This window comes from Brienomyrus brachyistius, chromosome 3 (genome assembly GCF_023856365.1).
Source record: "Brienomyrus brachyistius isolate T26 chromosome 3, BBRACH_0.4, whole genome shotgun sequence".
Classification (NCBI taxonomy): Eukaryota; Metazoa; Chordata; class Actinopteri; order Osteoglossiformes; family Mormyridae; genus Brienomyrus; species Brienomyrus brachyistius.
Window position 1 is genome coordinate 32,952,118 of NC_064535.1, and position 19,285 is coordinate 32,971,402.

Below are 19,285 nucleotides of genomic sequence, written 5' to 3' on the forward strand. Positions count from 1 at the left end.
CCGGCTGCTACCCGTCGCCCGCTGGGGCTTCCTCGTGTTCCCCTTTTTCCCCCGACCTTTCCTCCCTGTTCTCCCCTCTCTGTCCCTCCTCTGTTTGTTCCTTGTCCCTTTGTTCCTCCCGTCTCTGCTCCTCGTCCCTTTGTTCCTCCACCGTTCACTACTGTCCCACTTCTTGTCCCTGTTCTGCGTTTCAGTTTTGTTCCCCATGCCCTGTTAATCGTCATGTTCTTGTTTTCTAGGTCCTGTATCCCTGGTCTCGTCTCGTCCATCCCTTCCCCTGAAGCGCGCCCAGCGTGCGCACCTTTGGGGGGGGGGATTCTGTCATGCCCAGCTCGTAAGATCCTCGTGTGTGCCACGCCCCGCTGATTATCCACGTGTGCTTCCCCGATCAGACCCAGCTGTTCCTTGTTATTGCACTCTGTCTTTTCTTTATCAGTCCATGTCTTCCCCTGCCTGGTGGTCCGTCATTAATGTTTGTTAACGTAAATAGATGTTTTCTCGCTATTTCCTGAACTTTCCCAGTAATAAATCCCCGCTTTCCCCGTATTTCGCCTCCTTGCCTGCTTCCTGCCTGCTTGCCTGCCTGTTCGCCTCACCCACAAAACCCGCGATCACGACATTGGGTTACATCTCTAGGTGTGTGGAGTTTAAGTCAAGGAATATGAAGCTACGATAATACAATTCCTTGGTAAAACCCCACTTAGAATATTGTGTGCAGGTTTGGTCACCATACCTTAAAATGGACAAATAGCTCTTACGAAATAATTACAGACACTCTACTGCTATCGAACTTATGAAGAGGACTGTAAGCCCAAATTGTGTTCCTTGGGCTCCCGTTTCTTGTCTGCAACATCAATTTTTTTTTTCTGCGTGCTAGTTCCACCTAGTAAAACTTCTGGCACACTACTCCTGCCGTGCAGCATCTTAGTTCTTTGTACTTGCGTATACCCTTAAAATTATATTAAATAATGACTTACGAACATTTTCAGTTATGAATGCCCGTTCGGAACGTAACTCATTCGGAAGTAGAGGAGCGTCTGTAATTACTTTTATAGTACATTAAGTGCTACTTTTTGGACATCCCAAGTTGTATTTTAGTAGAATTAATAACATAATGAATAAAGAAAAACATAAAATACACAATGTATTTTAAGTATAAGTGTATTGTCAATTATGTGTACTTTAGTGCTACTTTATTTCACTTAGAGTTGAACTGCATTTTCACTTAAATTGTGTCAAGCAGGAGCCAGGGGAACAACAGGCGACAGCCAAACTGGAACTGGGGGAATGCGACTGCCAGGCAGAAGCAAGGGGGCGCATCGAGGCCTTCTGACGCCGGCTTGGGAGAGATGGGGGCTGGTGACCCGGGTAAAATTATTTATTCAGTTTGATTTTGCCAAGATATTTTGTGAAGTTTTTCTTTTTCTGTTCTTTTTCTGACATCCTTTGGTTCTTTAAAGTTATCTGTTGGTTTTTACTTGCCCTCACAGTGCTCTTGTTGCTGATAAGTTTTTAGTCTTTCAATCTTGTTTTCAGGTGAGGGACAAAATACATCATATTTGCCTGTGTATAGTGAGGTTTGAGGGTGTAACTCCTTTGTCACATGGTATTAAATAAAACTGTTATGCAGTAGCGGTCAAGGTACAACATCAGAATGTTATGGGTTCAAAGATAGCACCCAGGTTGTCAATCAGTATGTTGTGTAAAATTTGGAGATTTAGACTAAATGCGTCATTCACAAAGATCAACAATTAAGTGAAAGAAAAGTGACTAATGACTTGTGAGAAAATGTTTGGTTAACTATCATGAAGGCATGATTATGCAAATAATATTCAGTACACAGACCTCCTGTACTTCTTAACATAAGCCGGCGATCGCCCTGACGATCGTCCTGTGGGCGCGCGCGCTCATCCCCGCTTCCCTTTCAGCCGATGAGTGGGAGGACTCCCCGGCCAAGCCTGTGGTGACCACCGCAGCTGAGCTGCCTTTAACGGGCAGCTATGGATAGGGATAATTAGATTATTGTAGGAACTGGATATGTAAATACTCTCCTTGTGTGAGTGTGCCCTGTGATGGGTTTAGCACCCCATCCTGGGTTGCTATGGGTGGGTTACCCCATCCCCATGCGCCTGTAGCCTCTAGGATAGGCCCTGGACCCCCCCCCTCCCCCCCCGCGAGCTTGACTAGGATAAGCAGTTACAGAAAATGGATGGACGGATGGATGGATAATCTCCTTGTTGTTCTCTGTGTATCACTACGAGGGTCACGCCTGGGACTTGAATCAGCAGCTTTCCGTTCTCGAGTAGATTACCTGTTATGCTATCTGCTATTCTCTAATGTGTGCAATTTAATTATCCTCTGGGTTAAAACATTTTAACAACTCACTTAACTGGCTGTGTTAGCAACATCAGAGATGCTGATTCACTTATGCAAATGTTTTGGGCTGCAGGGAGACATTAGAGAATCAGGAGGAAGCCCTCACATAGAAAGTAGGGGATAGTATTCAAACCTCCAACTTCTTGAGCAACAATACATCCCACTGTGACACTGGACCATAACTTATAATATTTCAAATAATGAGCCAACATTTAGCCGTTACTGCTTTTATGAACATCCCAGAGCAGCAATAAAATCTCATCAATTTCATATGAAACACTAGGCAGTCCGCTAGGATCTTTTCAGATTAAAGATGCAAAGCGCACACGCGATAAAGTATAACAGATAGCAACATAGTAATGCATACCTTTACTGTCACAAATAAGAATATTGATGCAAGAGATTTGTTTATAATTCCTTTGGATAATACTTTTCTACAAGTTTTCCAAGAGAAGGCATTGAGTGCTTCAGAGGTACATAAAAGTTCAATCAAAATAGCTTTGCAATTTGTGTTTTTGTAGGTAAAGCTCGCTAGGGCAGTCAGCATGCTTTCACAGAGGACATTGGCTCCTCTTCCTCTTGTGCTGTTTGTATATTCCTGCTGAACAATAAAGAGAAGGACAGAGAGACGGTTGGCAAACAAAATGTCACAATACTGATATTTTGATTATTTGCAGTTATCTAGGTAGACCTGTGGCCTGTACTACGAAGCGGGGTAACTTTGCGAGTAACTTCATGACGTGTGGTGTAACTTCGCGATTAACCCGTACTACGAAAGGTGGGTAGGTTTTAGTCGAGACATATTGCTATGGCAATTTACGCTAAGTCTCAAAACTGCTCCGAGCAGTTTTTGTTCTTGGTTAAGTCAACGTTTCCGCGTAAGCCAGCCTATATGAGCACCGCCCCTCCCACTACAATTTCTCCGAAGACAATGCCGGCGTATATGGATGATCCATACGACACTTGCGCGCGAATCGTGAGGGGCATACAATCTGCATACAATGTATTAATTAATAACTGTTAGAGAGAAACTGTTAGAGAGAAAGTTATTCTGAAAACCCAAGAGGTGTGCAGGGGAACACCCTGTTGTCCAATCTGAATATGGAATATGAGCCTAACTTAACCGTGGTGACAGATTCCTAGTCGTTTTTTCACTACACATATGCTTCTGTTTTGTCCTGTTCTATATCATTTCTTTATTAAACAATGGCTCACCTTCTATTAAGTGTAATATGAACAGACACCTTTTTCTTATTAGCTGTAAAACATAGAAACACACTATTAAGTGGAGGCTAGATATAACAAATTCTTCATAATGAGTAGAAATATAAATACAACACCCTTCCACTTGATATTGTAGCGTTTTCTGGGTTTTTCGCCACCAGGGAGTAATGGAGACAGTCGAGGAACTTTGCTCAACAGGAGAGAAGTCTCCGAGCTTTATTCCGTCAGCAAGAACAGAATAAAAGCACAGCCAAGACAAGCAAAGGCCAACTCTGCCATAAGCTTACTTGCTCGCTCCCCTTTTACACACAAAAACCCTGCCCAGATACACAGTACTACCGAGGATCCCGTCCACGGTAGCCTGTGTGCGTTTACACAAAAACCACCCAAACACATTTCCAAACACGCCAGAACCCAATTACATTAACAAATACTAACAACTTCCATCCATCCATCCATCCATTTTCCAAACCGCTTATCCTATTGGGTCGCGGGGGGTCCGGAGCCTATCCCGGAAGCAATGGGCACGAGGCAGGGAACAACCCAGGATGGGGGGCCAGCCCATCGCAGGGCACACTCACACACCATTCACTCACACATGCACACCTATGGGCAATTTAGCGACTCCAATTAACCTCAGCATGTTTTTGGACTGTGGGGGGAAACCGGAGTACCCGGAGAAAACCCCACGACGACATGGGGAGAACATGCAAACTCCACACACGTGTGACCCAGGCGGAGACTCAAACCCGGGTCCCAGAGGTGTGAGGCAACAGTGCTAACCACTGCACCACCATGCCGCCCACTAACAACTTCCCCCCCCCCCAAACAACACAAACAACAACAACAGGAATCACAGGTAAACAGATTCTCCCCCTCGGTGGGAGCAGTACATTATGGGTGCCGCTGCCCCCTACAGTCCAACTCCGTTACAATATGATGTTTTAATATTTCATCTTGACTTGCTGCCACATACGCTTCCCATTACTATTGCATTCGAAATCGGATCAGTTAAGTTATTGTTAACATTAGGTTTACATTATGAGTAACATCACAGTAATGGAACTTTAGGGAGCATTACATTACTTAACAGCAAATAATATGTAACTTCTGAATTGTGTCGCATCTGTGAGCCTTTGTATTTATTAACAGTATTTCAATTCTTTTCAGACATTTCATAGTCTAATACTCGGTTGTGAGATATTTTAGACCACGTTTTATATCCATGAATATGTACTTATGCATTTACTCGGTCAGCAATACGTAGCTAACAAGCCTGCCTGCTTTTCTTGGCTGCAGTGGTATTGGACTTTCTTTGCAGCGTTGATTTAAACTCCTCATATCCCTGCATAATTAGCATGCAGTCTTCCTCCGTGAAATATGGAGATCGCGCCATGAGTCAAACAGTGACTTGCGCTGCCGAACGTGCTCCATTTATGTGAACGCGCACAAACTCCAATGCAGTTAACATCAGTTTAACAAATCAACTTCTTAATTGGCATCGTAGTACTGATTAGTGCCGACTGAGACAACCCGATTTTGTCAACCCAGCGTTCGCAAATTAACTCCAGGTTAAATCTGATTTGGTTAAACCCCCTTCGTAGTACAGGCCACTGGTTCATTTACATCCTGACCCAGCCACAACGTCATGAAGGTCATGAAGAATGTACTGAAATGAAAAATCCATCTGGAGAGCCCTGATTCATATCCTAAATTACTGCACTGAGTAAAATGTCCAGGTGTAGGATAGAGGTGGCTTGAGCCATCAAGTGTTAGGAGAGGCGGCTGTCAAAGGTGGCTGAGAGTAGACTAGCGATCTCTCTTTTTTTTTAGTTAAAATAAGCAGTCGCTTAAATAAAAATCTGCTTAAAATAAGCAGTTTCAATGTTGAAAGATATTTAAAATATGTATAAAAACAAACATATTTCTTACCGTTGTTTCTTCAGTTCGACTCCAATGCAAACTATGAGCACGAGCAAGGAAAGAAGAGCCAGACCAATCAAAATTCTGATTCCTGAGGAGGATCCATGGGAACAAGAATCAGCAATGATCTAATGTAAATTTCATGCTCTGTTTATTAGTGGCACTGTCAAATTGTGCAATCTGATGAGTGTTGATTCATTTTGTATAACCAGACATGTAGTGCCAGCCAAGCGAATCACAATAAAAAACAATTTGATATTATACTTTCTAATGTTACTTAACAGAAACTATACAAGTAAAGATATTGCATCAATTCACTTAGACAACAATAGTGCTTCAGGCTGAGGACCAGGACCTGTTGTCAGTGATTAAATACCAAAATGACGTACTGATGTAATGCATTTCTAATCCAGTAATTGTCACGATCGGGGTGGTGCAGGCAGGCGATCGTGCGGGTAAGGCATGCAAGGAGCAAGCGGACAGGCAAATACGGGGCAAAACGGGAGTTTAATCAGGAAGCACGGACGGGGAAACATCTCACGCATACAAACATCAATGACGGACAAGGGAAACCGGGGAGACCAGGACTTAAATACACAGGACTAATCAAAGTAACTAGACACAGCTGGGTACAATCAGGGAAGTACATGTGGGTAATCAGGGGGCGTGGCACACACGAGGAGCAGACGAGCCGGGCATGACAGTAATACTTTACAGTTCCATTTTACCTGCCTAAACGAGATGATACGCAAGTCTGGTTTTAATAATCTGAATTTTATGTATGATACAGCTGATTACCAAGAGGTACATAAAAGTTAAATAAAAAAAACGATGTATACACATACACACATACACACACACATATATATAATTAAATGCAGCCATACATTTTAAAACTTACAGTAGATGACTTGCAGTGCATTTACCTGCTTATACCATGGTCAGGCCTACAACACATATAGCTTATATGTTTATGCATGAAGACTGATGTTTGCCCTAAGCATGCTAATGGCTGGCTTATAGTCTTAACAATGAACTATTTTTGAATTAAAGACAAGGGCTTGGGTCGTATATAACTAAAATGTTTAATAGTAGTAGTCTTGGGCGATACGGCGCCCTCCACAATTATTGGCACCCTTTGTAACGATTCGTAAAAAGTGTTAGAAAAAAATCCACCTATTGGTGAAGCAGCTTCATGTCACTCAGAAAAATTGACAAAAATCCAACCGTTCATTAACATAAATTTATTCCAACAAAAAAATCCTTCATCAAAAAATAATTCTTTAACAAAAGCACATGTGCCACGATTATTGGCACCCCTGGAAATTATAGTGTATGCAATGTAATTGAAGCATGTTTCCCTTGTAAATTGTACACCTTTGAGTTGAGTGGAGTGAATAGGAACCTTCAAGCTGTAATCCATGACTTCCTAGTTAGCAAGGATACGAACATGAGCTAACACATCGCCTAAATTCCCATAGTCATCCATCAACATGGGAAAAATAACAGAACATACAAACTGTCACGATTTGCCGGTGAAGCGGGTTATCGCACGGGCAGGCGAGCGAGCAGGAAGCAGGCAAGGAGTCGCAAGTCGGGGGAAACTCGGGATTTATTAAAGAACGGGACGGGCAGGACAGAACAGCAGCTCGAACATCAACTAACATCAATGACGGACAAAGAACTAAGGCAACACATGGACTCAAGTAGACAAGACAGAGCAAAATAAAAAGGTACAGCTGGATACGATCGGGGAAGCACACGTGGATAATCACACGTGGCGCATGCGAGGATCGAACGAGCCGGGCGTGACACAAACCAAATGAGGGAGAAATCTGTTGACCTTCATAAATCAGGGAATGGGTATTAAAAAATAGGTACTCGCCTTAAAATGCACAATTATACTGTTAGGACAATAATAAAAAAGTGGACAACAACTGGAACTGTTACAAACCTACCTGGAAGAGGACCCAAGTTTTTTTTCCCCCCATGTACAGTGAGGAGAATCATAAGAGAGGCTAAACGAATTCCCAAGGATTACTGTTGGTGAATTACAAGACCAAGTAAAATCTTGGGGTTACGTATCTGAAAAAACTATCCGAAACCCCCTTCATGCTAACAGATTATTTCAAAGGTATGCCAGAAAAAGCTTTGTTTTTTTTGTCCATTTTGCCTGAGGAAAACAAGATGCCTAATAAATATGCACTCCTTGATATTGGGTGTTTATCTCCTTAGGTCACACCCTTCCTCATCACCTAAATACACATTACCTGATATGCTTACCTCCAGTAAGCATTCAAGGTTATACAGCTTGATTTTGGAATATATGCATAAAAATGATGATACGGTCAAAATTCTCACTTCCCTAATAATGGTACACACAGTGTAATAAATATGTTTAATTTTGTATATGTGAAAATGATGTCTTTATGTACAAATGTGTGGTAACTGTGGTATAAGCATGTTAATGCACTCCAAGCCATACATCATACGTTTTTAAATGCAGCTTGTTTTCATACTACACTTGATGGTGGATACAGATGGTCGCAATCTGTGCATGCATACAATAGTGATATTCCACCACACCAGGAGAGAACAGATGTGTCACAGCAAACACAAATATCAACAGTGTAGTGAAACAGGTAAACTTTTATGAATAAAATTAGCCAGGACCCCCTCTCCCCCCTCTTGGCCTTCAGTAAAGCGTTACTGCGGTTTTTATAACCAATATTTCAAAATGCCGGAATAGTGTTGCTTTTTAAAATACTACATACCTTGATGTAATGTTTGGACAATATGAAAAATTAGATGCATTCGGCCCACCTCATACAATGGCTCAGCTGCTACAACAACAACAACAGATATTCTTCCTCTACTATTTCATTGTTGACTACTGATCTATGAAAGTTGCCGCTGCCATGTACTGGAAATACTGAATCATTTATCTTGCACATGCACCGTCGATGCACACAGATGCACGTGGTTTCTGTTAAACATAAAAAGCTTGTCTACACTCGCACCAACTACCAGAGGTGGAAGGTTCAGGTTCAAAAAGTACAAATCTATACCAAAATTTTGTTTCAACTAACCAGTTGAAAGCGTACGGAGAAGTATGAATTGTGAAGTATGAATTAGTCTTTACTTATATACTTACTGAATTATATACACTATTTAGACAAAAGTATTGGCACACCTGGCCATTACACGTACAAGAACTATGACAACATCTCATTCTTTTTTTTTAATATCCCATTCTAAATCCATAGGCCTCAATAGGCACCCTTTACAGCTATAACAGCTGCCACTCTTCTGGGAAGGCTCTCCACAAGATTGTGGAGTTGTCTGTGGAAATTTTTGCTCATTCCTCCAGAAGAGCATTAATGAGGTCAGACACTGATGTTTGATATGAAGACTTGGCTCACAATCAACTCTGTTACTTTTTGTGGTCTGCCACTTTGTGGCTGAGTTCCTAATGGCTTCCACTTTGCAATAATACCACTTTGCAATAATTACATTTTTGCAAAGGTAACATCATGTGATAGGACCATGACTGAATTCACTGAGTTCATCAAAATGGCCTGAATTCAGATTAACAGAACACCTGAATTCCATGATTAACAGGTGTGTCTGAATACTTTTGTACATATATTGTACTTAGCTGTGGCACTGGAGCCTGAAAGAGTGCGAACGATGCTTGTAAATGTAGGACTATGACACTGCTCTGCAGTGAAACATAACTACATCTGCCAATAGTGCTGAAGTACAGGTGTTGAGAGTGCTTCAGCACCCCCTCTGGCTCTTGGTGACAATGACTTAGAAGGGATTCTTTCTCCAAAAAGAATATTGTTGATAGCTGCCAATGATTCCAATGAACTTCAGTAAAGTCTATTGGTCATTCTGACTTTAAGCACCCTGACCTCAAAACGTCTTCCCATGACCTATGACAATCACTTAGAAAAGGCTAGCAGATGGTTTCAGTCTGATATCCTTGATGGCCACAAACAAACAGGTATTTCTGGGTTTTTCTCCATGTGCATGTCACTGTTGTCATACATTAACATTTTTAGGATGCATTTCCCTTCCCTGTAATTAATTAGCACATGCCTAGGTATAAAATGAATTGTACTTCTTCCTGCAGTGACCTGTAAATTGCAGAACTACCAGCTGTGAACCCAGAAAGAGTTAGCTAACTTAACGCTTTACTGAAGCTTGCTGACCTCTTCCAAAATCTTTGTTAAGTCAATTCATAATGTTTCTGTTAAATCACTTAACACTTTACAACAGATTCTAGATGCTTCCCTAAGTGTCATTTAGGATTGTATTTAGTATGAAGGGCATCAGACTCTCCTGCAACATGCCAATAACAGTTTTATGGTGGATCATCTGGGTCTTGATTTTCTTCCAAAACCTGCCTTTACAGCACCACCAACCACAGTGTTTCGAGACTTTATGTTTGAAAATAGCAAGTTTCCACAAACCTTCCACAAACTGGACTTTGCTGGTGGAAATGCTGGAAGTTGTTGTGGTGAGAAATATTTCTTGGCAGAGCTCAGGATCTTTCAGAAGGAAAGAAAATATTATTACACATAAAAGTCAAACACTAGTAATAAAAAAGACAATTCCATATGAACATATTTATAAAAACAAAAATTGAAGAGACATGGACCACCACATAAATCATTGTCTTTTAAAAAATAATCTTGAGACCTTGAAATGGCCTTCATATTAAGTTGAAAGACAATGTTTTCTATAAGACGATTTAGCACTCTACATCAGATTTTACATGCTTTCCCCAAGTGCCAGTTAGGATTGCATTTAGTACGAAGGATCTCAGAGCATCATTTCACTTCAGTATGGGATTGGTATGCTGAAGCGAAAGAATGGTGGAAGTGTGTAGGTATGTCATCAAGGGTTGGTGCATTGCCATGGGTATTATTGAGACATATTGTTCCCCAGACATAGAATACCTAACAGTGAAATGAAGGCTGTTCTTTTTACCATGGGAGTTTTGCTGTCATAATCACTGCTGTTTACATACCACCACATGCTAAGGCCTAGGACATACTGACTGTGTCGCGTGTGCATTGCGGTTGCGGCACTCAAATGCCTATGATAATAGCCATCAATAATACTGTTTTATTTAGAAAAGTTAGAAAAGTGAAGACCATAAAATTGACCAGTTTTCACCAGAAAGCAATCAAAATTTACAAAATATCAAATATTACTTCATGAACAAGCAGCATAATGGAAAATATATTGGTTCATAAGTCAATCCACAGTTAAAACTGGAAAGAGCTTGGAGATCAATACAAATTATGTCTGTGTAAAAGTATGTTCATACTGTTTCAATTGCAGCTTACGTTCACCCAAAATCAACCAATTTATCTTAATTTATCTTAATCTCTTCACCTCCTAATGATCTCATTATTAAAGAGTAAAGTGGCATTAAGTTATCAGATTTGAGTCAGGTGATGAAAGGACAGCATGCATGAGACATGGACTGTGATTGGGAAGTCCGTAGGAAGTGTGCATGTGGGCCATGTTCTGATAGATCACCCCAGTGGTGGTACATACAAATGCTGTATATGTTTGCACGCATGATATGCTCTATGTCTGGCACTGATAACAACACATGATCACTTCTAGCCTACCTCTAACACCAACACATCTAATAACATCCATATCACACTAATGCCAACATGTCTGATAACATCTGTCTACCTGTAATACAACATATCTGATAACATTTATCTGCCTTTAATACCAATACATCTCATAACATCGGTCAGCCACTAATACCAACACGTTTGATAACATCTATCCTACACTAATATCAACACATCTAGTAACATCTGTCTGCTACTAATACCAACATGGCCCTGGCCAATTTGGTTGAGTCTTCTGAGCCTGGCCCCGAAGGGGACACCACCCTGTCCAAGCCTCCAGATCCCTGTCCATGGGAGGTTGCTGCCCGATCCGAGCCTCCAGATTCCAGAGTCTGACCCGCAGAGTACCATTGATCCCATCCCCACCTCTGCAGCACCTGCAGAGCCTGCTTTCACTTGTGCAGTGCCTCCAGAGCTGCCTTCGCCTCTGCTGTGTACCAGACACCCTCTGGCGTTTCAGGGACCCTGGCAACAGACCTCAACCCTGGTCCTGCCTTTCCGTCTTCCAAAGGAGTCGCCAGAGGCATAAACACCATTGGCACCCACCAGACTGGCCTCCAGCTCCTGTTGTGCTGCCATTCAGGCCTGGCAATAATTCATCTAGGGCCATGGGGGTTCACTTTCCTAATCCTTCTGCATCTCATCCTCAGACAGCCAACTCCTTGGTATTCCATCAACCCCAGAGTGGTCCTGCCCCTTATAGAATTCTTCCCCCTCTGTCTCCAGGCCTGCTTTCCTGTCAAGTCCCATTTTTTGCCATTTCTTTCAGTTGTCATACTCTGTCATGGTCCCCATCTCATGTCCCTGGTCCTCTTTATTGTATTCCATGTTCTGTCCCTAATTTGTTTGTCCCTGGTCCTCGGGTTCTGATCCCTACTGTGTTCCCTCATCTTTCCCAGCTCCTCATGTTCACCCTATGTGTCCTTGTTCGATGTTGTTCGATGTCCTTGTTCTGTCTGTCCATTTTCGCTGTTTTTTTCCATGGTGTGGGATATTGTCAGGGTCAGTGTCCATCCAACCCTGTCCTATGTCTCTTGTCCCCTTTTGGTCAGGAGGTGTTGTTGGTCATCCAGCTTCCCCTCTCTCTGTCTCGTAGCTCTTCCTTCAGCCCCTAACAAGTTAACCTGTTCCCTGGACTGCCAAGTGGCTCAGAGGCTGAACCCCTGTTATTATATATTTATTGATTTGCCATTTTTTCTTTGCATCTGTTTTTATCTTTGCCTTGTGTCCTTGTTTTAGGTGCCTTGTGTAATTTTGTTCTGCTTAGACCTATGTTCCTAGTCTTCCCTAGTGTTGTTAAACCTTAGTGTTTGTAAAGGTTTCCAAGTTTCTGTGCTTGTTACTGTAAGTTACTCCACCTGTTGCTTGTTGCCCCCTGCCTTTGCTGGTTGTTTTTGGTTATGTTTCACACCAGCCTGCTCTTAGCCCTGTAATCTGTGTAAATTTAAATGCCTGCCTTAATTCTGTACTTCAGTTTATCATTTCTGTTGTTACTCTATGTTGGTAGTTGTGGTTGTCACCCAGGCTAGCTCTCAGTTTCTGTTTCTTTTATGGTTACTTCTTTAGTTAGTTCTTATTTTTCCCTGTTTTGATTGACACCACATGGTCCCTTTATTTTGTGGTTTCCCCCTTTCTATTCTGTTCAGTTAAAAAAAAAGTCCTCTGTTAGCTGTGAGCTGTTCCATTGCTTGCCAATCTTCCATCCCTTTGCCATGTCCCACCTTAACGAGCTCCTCAATGAGTCAGCTGCCTCTTTGTTATTGTGTCACAATGCAGGGGAAAATGACATTCTATGAACTGTACACATTCACTGAGGTAATCTTGTCTTAACTGGCTGCCTGTGGTATATTTAAGAGCATGCCTAACTACCACAAACTGAAGGACAAGATAGGAACATTAGTGATCTTGGGAGGAGGGTTTTTTTTTAGCAGACTTCATTATTTGTAACCCACAGAAGACAATTCACAATTACATACCATGATCCACAGATATTTCATTATCTACAAATAAGTATTTTATTATTTCTGTTGTGTGAAGTTATATCGAAAAAAATTGGTAGACAGGTAAAGTTGTCATGACCTGCTCATACGATCCTCCTGTGTGCCACACTCCCTCATCAACCTCGTGTGAATTCCTGATTGTTCTCAGCTATTCTGCATTTTCGTCCCTTAGTTCTGTGTATTTAGTCCGTGTGCTACACTGTCTCCCCTAGGTCAGTCATTAACATTGCCTGTGAGTGAAGTCTGTGTCCCATCTATGACTTTACGTATTTAAAAAAATACACTTCAGTCCCCTCCATTTTACCCCTTTATGTTTAATATCTGGCAAATGTTCATAGTTTACCTTGCTAGAGATTAAAAACAGCCACTCTGTATATAGTTTGTTTTATGTAATGAATAAAAAACTCCTGACTCCCACACACACACACACACACTGTTGTGTTGAAAACAACCTTTTCAATGTAACATGTTTGTGAAAAAGGCAAGAGCTGGACAGGCCCTGCCTTATTGAGGGAATGCAAACAACCCCGCATGCGAGTGGGGAGAAACCAGGCACAAACGCAGTAGGCCTCAGAACAAAGGTAGCTTTATTTCATGGGGCCTTTCCAGCCTCACCTCAAGCTGTTACCCTTCTCTCTTGGCCTTGACATGCCCATAATCCACACAGGCCACAGCATGACAAAAAGAACAAAAATAAAATAAATAAAAACAAACAATTAGACCAAAAGAGCACCAACCACCCTTTTTACTCTAATCCCCTGCCCTTATATACGGCTTCTCATTAAACTAATTGGGACAGCCCAACGACAAGGGGAAACCAGTTGGAGTTTCATGTACTAACAACATACATTTAACATCGAACACATCATAATAGCTGGCCATTAAGCATTACCGTCCCCTGCTCTTTCACACAGAACATCCCACCTCACACAACAAAAGCAAGAACAAACAACCCTTCTCACCTATTCCCCCCCTCCTTTGTGCCAAACCTTCACCTTCCCCTGTTCCACCCTAGGCTATAAGGGAACCTTCCCCAGGTGGCGCGTGCTTCCGCAAGGAACCCATATGCCGAAGGACCAGAGGAAACAGCAACCGGGGTGGAAGCTGGTGAGAGACTTCTGCTGATTTACCCAAGTTCTCCCTTTACCATGGCCGATGGATAAAACTAGAACAGTGGGTACCTCACAGCTCTAAGTTATTGCCTTGAATAAAGAAAGAAATAAACCAAACAGCACACTAAGCATGGACTATTATTTTGTGTTGCGCAGGGGATGATGGGATGTGTAGTCCGCCAATTCAATAAAACTTCCACACACAATGTACTACCATAAACCACTAACATCGGACTCCTTAACCCCCCAAACGCTACTACCAACCCAAGTCATAGAGAAACCCCTTCCCTTTTGACAATGTTACTTATCAGATAGAAGAGTTTACTGTAAGAAGACTATATGGGTTTTATGTTTTTTCAGTCTGGTCTCATTGTCATTGTAATATAGTCCACAAAAATTATTTTGGATTCACACATTGTGTTGGTTATCTCCCATGTCACCTTACAGAACTGTGAGCTCAGGAAGAAAAAATAATGTCTGAATAAACACAACTTCCACAGTAGTCCCATAGTAGTGGTATCATGGACCAGAAATGAATTCAGGTGGCAGAAAGGTTCTAGACCAGGGGTGTCCAAACTACTACAGCAGCCCGCTGTCCATTTCTAATTGGCCCGCTTCAAATTCCAAAAACATAATGGAATATGGCCCACACAAAATTCGTTGTATCTACCACAATAAAGATATATTCTATTCTAAAAAACCAAAGAAACGCAACATAGCAAGTGAGTGCTTTTCAAATTTCAAACACCATGGGAAAATAAATACATTATTGAAGTCAAGGGGAAATTTGTCTGTTTGATTTGCAATGAAACTGCTGTAGTGATGAAAGAGTATAATGTACAACAACACTATGAACCTAACCATCAAACCTACACATCCTACACTGGTGCCATGCAACTAGCCTGGAAGCTCAACAAGGTTTTTTTTCTCATGCTAGCAAAACACAAGAAAATGCCACATTGCCCAGCTACGAATTAGCTCAGCTCATCGCCCAACACCGGAAACCTTTCTCAGATGATGACTTTATAAAACAGTGCCTCACTAAAATTCCAACTTATAATGTGCCTGGAAAAAATCCATGACGTCAACAATGTTAGCATGTCCAGAAATACAGTTGTGTGGCAAATCGAAGGCTTGTCAACAAACTTAAAACACCAAGTGTCAAATAAAGTCCGTGCTTTTGATTTTACCACAAAAAATCTCTACCACAAAACTTAATGTTGACCTGCCAGCCATCCTTCAGTCCAAAGCGCAGCATCACTGCTCCCACTGAGGCAATGCTGTTCCCATTATAGGTGAGTTATAATATACAGTATTCATGTTAATAAGAATAATCACCTAATTCAGTAAATTAAAGTTAATATTTCATAACAAACGTTAGTGGATGTCTTAACAAGCCCAATAACTTATTTAACAAGCTTCAAATACACCTCCTTCCCCATATTTTTCCCCCGTTCATACAGGGCTGTGAAGGATCACCATCCTGACTAAGAAGCAATCTGAGATTGCCAATTTTGAATGAGCTGAATGAGCTCACTCATAATGAGCTGAATGAGCTCACTCATAATTATAATTTATTGACCAAATTTGATTGACTGAATACACAAGAGATGAGCCGATATACCTAACATCTCGTTAGTTGCCACAGGCCTCTGAACATTTTTCTGTACAGTATGTGGCCCTCAGTAAAAAAAGTTTGGACACTCCTGTTCTAGAGCAGTGGTTCTCAGCTGGTCTGGCTTTGGGACCCACCATGACCCCTCAATGACAAGTCATGACCCAAAATGTTCAACTTCTCAAATTTACTAAATAAAAAGAGGGTGCAGTTTGAACCTGAGATAGTAGAACAGAATATCACAGTATGCCAACACAAAAAATCTGATAAACTTGATAAATGATAAACCAAAATGATCAGCAAGTGACGATGCTAGAGAGGAGAATATTCCTTTTTACACTGTTAGCTGCATTTGAATTAAAACTAAACCTCTTCAGTAACTGTTTTTAACAAACTCAACAGTGCTTACCAGAGAATCCTCACTCATTGAAAATATGACAACCAATAATGCACCATGGAAAGAATTCAGTTTCTTCATTAGCCGTTTTTTTTTTTTAAATAAAGATAAATAAATTAAACAAAGAATGAAAACCTGTCATGTATGTCAAGGTACCGGCAAGCCAAATCAGTTGATTCTTCCTGTTCCACATAAACACATAATTTTGGACTGTGTTACTCCGTTGCCGCAAACTAAGTCGCGGAATCAGTACTGTACCTGCTTACAATCATTTGTACTTTTACTTGATTTCCCGAGGCTACACCAATCCGAAAAATAACTGCTACTGCCATCATTAAAGTTCTTCTGGGGTTCTTTTCTCTTTTCGGCATTGCGAAAATTTTGCAAACAGATCAGGGCACTAATTTCATGTCCCAAGTGTTTAAGCAGTCTATGCAACAATTAGGTATTAGGCACATTACTTCTAGGAGTTGATGGACTACCACGAACCTCAACTTTATAGTAACCCGAAACCATAAGCAGCTCATCGCTACTAGCGCCTGACAAAGCCACTTTAGTGGAGAAGAAATAAACAAATGTAAATGTAAATTATACAAGAAAACAGCCAACGAAACAGTGAGTGAGAAAAAACTACCAGGGTAAAATACATAGACAATGCTGGGCACACTTAACTGAAGTACTGCGACAAAACCCGCACCAATAAGATACGCCAAAATATAAACATTCCAAACAAGAAAATCAGATCCCGGATGAGCATATGTAAACAAAGTTTGCGGGTGTTCTTCTATGGTGTGAAATGGCAGTTGTCAACTCGCATTACAGGGCATCTCATTATCACCACCTATACTGTTAAGGAGTGTGAACAGACGACACTCTGTAAATTTTTTCTCAATATTTTTCTGCCCAGTCAAAGGCCCACTGAAAACGGGTTTGCGACCCACTTCTGAGTCGCAAACCACCAATTGAGAATCACTGTTCTAGAGGGTCTGCCTCCATTTTGTTTCTCAAAGTGATATTACCTAAATAATTCAAGGAGTTATTCATTGTTTCTAATCAGAACAACAAAAGGAACTGACCTGATCAACACTTCAGTTCTCCCGTAAATTAGTCACAACAGATCATTAATTTAGTCATGATTCATCTGAAGAAGGTAATCTTCTGAAGGTTTACCATTTCTCCTTGTACGTTGTTCCAATGTTGATACTAGCACTCGTGGCCATAAGTGAAATTAGCAAGAGAACATTTTAAAATGAATTTGAGGAAGCACTTCTTTACACAGCGTGTAGTTAGAGAATGTAATAGTCTTCCTGCTAGTGTAGCGCAAGCTAAAACCCTGAGTTCCTTTAAATCAGAGCTAGATAAGATTTTAACAACTCTGAGCTATTAGTTAAGTTCTCCCCAAATGAGCTTGATGGGCTGAATGGCCTCCTCTCATTTGTAAATTTCCTATGTTCTTATGTTCTTTGTCCCTCCGTTCCAAGGCAGTGCAGTAAAACCGCTCTTTTCCACGCGTCAGGCATCTCCAGTAGCATCGATCACCAATAAGTAAAGGTTAAAAATCCCCAGCCACATTGTGAAAGGCACCTCCGGCTCACCGGGGCAGGAGAGCAAAAAACTTGTAAAAGGCACATTAGACACTGCCATCTCCACAAGCATAGGAAGAGCAAAAAATTTAGAAAATCCTCGTCACCAATTTTTTATGTTTGCCAGTGTCAGTAAGGAACAGGATGCAGGACTAACAATATAAACTTTACTTAGTTCACGCACGCAAGTAGCAGTACATGCAGAGCGGAAGAACAACGTAGGCAGACTGACTCGCGCGTTACATCAGCCGGAAGAACTCCCTTCTTACACACGAAATTTCGGTAACACGGCATACATTATAATTGCATTAAACACAACAGACTGTGGGGGTGGCATGGTGGTGCAATGGTTAGCACTGTTGCCTCACACCTCTGGGACCCGGGTTCGAGTCTCCGCCTGGGAGATTGCATGTTCTCCCCATGTTGTCGTGGGGTTTCCTCCCACAGTCCAGAAACATGCTGAGGCTAATTGGAGTCGCTAAATTGCCCATAGGTGTGCATGTGTGAGTGACTGGTGTGTGAGTGTGCCCTGCGATGGGCTGGCCCCCCATCCTGGGTTGTTCCCTGCCTCGTGCCCATTGCTTCCGGGATAGGCTCCGGACCCCCCGCGACCCAATAGGATAAGCGGTTTGGAAAATGGATGGATGGACAACAGACTGTTTCCCAAAACTGTTGTAACACGGTAGTTTACACCACGTTAGTTCAAACCACTGTAGTTTGAACTACAATGGTTCCAGGTGTGATTGGTCTGACTCTCACAGCAGGTCATGTGCAAAAACTGACAAACTTTGTAATATTATTAGTCTGACTTTCACAGCGGGTTGCCTGCAAACACTCTACAACAATTGTGCTGATTTACATTATTAATGGTAATTTACCATGTCAGTCATGTAACAGAAGTAATAACATTAAAAACTCAAAAATAGCAATAGTACCATAATAATATGATACTTGTATGACGCTTCTTGTAGAGGAAAAAAAGAGAACTACTTGGTATTAGGTTTCAATGCATTTAGTCACATTGGCTCTATCTGTAATTATGTTTATTTTCATTTAATCAAACTTTTTTAATATCCCATTCTAAATCCATAGGCCTCAATAGGCCCCCTTTACAGCTATAACAGCTGCCACTCTTCTGGGAAGGTTATCCACAAGATTGTGGAGTTGTCAGTGGGAATTTTTGCTCATTCCTCCAGAAAAGCATTAATGAGGTCAGACACTGATGTTTGATATGAAGACTTGGCTCACAATCAACTCTGTTACTTTTTGTGGTCTGCCACTTTGTGGCTGAGTTCCTAATGGCTTCCACTTTGCAATAATGCACTTTGCAATAATTACCTTTTTGCAAAGGTAACATCATGTGATAGGACCATGACTGAATTCACTGAG

General features: G+C 41.5%; 1 protein-coding gene and 1 long non-coding RNA gene across 10 annotated transcripts in view; one reads left to right on the plus strand and one right to left on the minus strand.

Annotated features, from left to right (window-relative positions):
• The first annotated feature begins 237 nt into the window (after nucleotides 1-237).
• LOC125739151 (uncharacterized) lies at nucleotides 238-5,682 on the plus strand. Of its 2 annotated transcripts, none has more exons than XR_007397070.1 (3): nucleotides 238-334; nucleotides 1,244-1,368; nucleotides 5,547-5,682. It is a non-coding gene; the product is annotated as an uncharacterized LOC125739151 (long non-coding RNA). The 2 variants fall into 2 exon arrangements; XR_007397069.1 differs by having other exon boundaries at nucleotides 244-334; nucleotides 1,241-1,368.
• The window catches only part of LOC125739146 (uncharacterized), a 68,945-nt gene continuing 52,247 nt past the window's right edge, over nucleotides 2,588-19,285 (minus strand). For 2 of the 8 annotated variants that reach the window (XM_049008964.1, XM_049008960.1), the window contains 3 exons: nucleotides 10,002-10,079; nucleotides 5,533-5,614; nucleotides 2,588-2,977 (listed from right to left, as the gene is read on the minus strand). In XM_049008964.1, the coding sequence (XP_048864921.1) occupies nucleotides 2,917-2,977; nucleotides 5,533-5,614; nucleotides 10,002-10,079 (221 nt within the window). In that variant the 3' untranslated portion in view covers nucleotides 2,588-2,916. The remainder of the gene's footprint in view (nucleotides 2,978-5,532; nucleotides 5,615-10,001; nucleotides 10,080-19,285) is intronic. The other 6 variants (XM_049008962.1, XM_049008961.1, XM_049008967.1 and 3 more) reach the window with 6 other exon arrangements.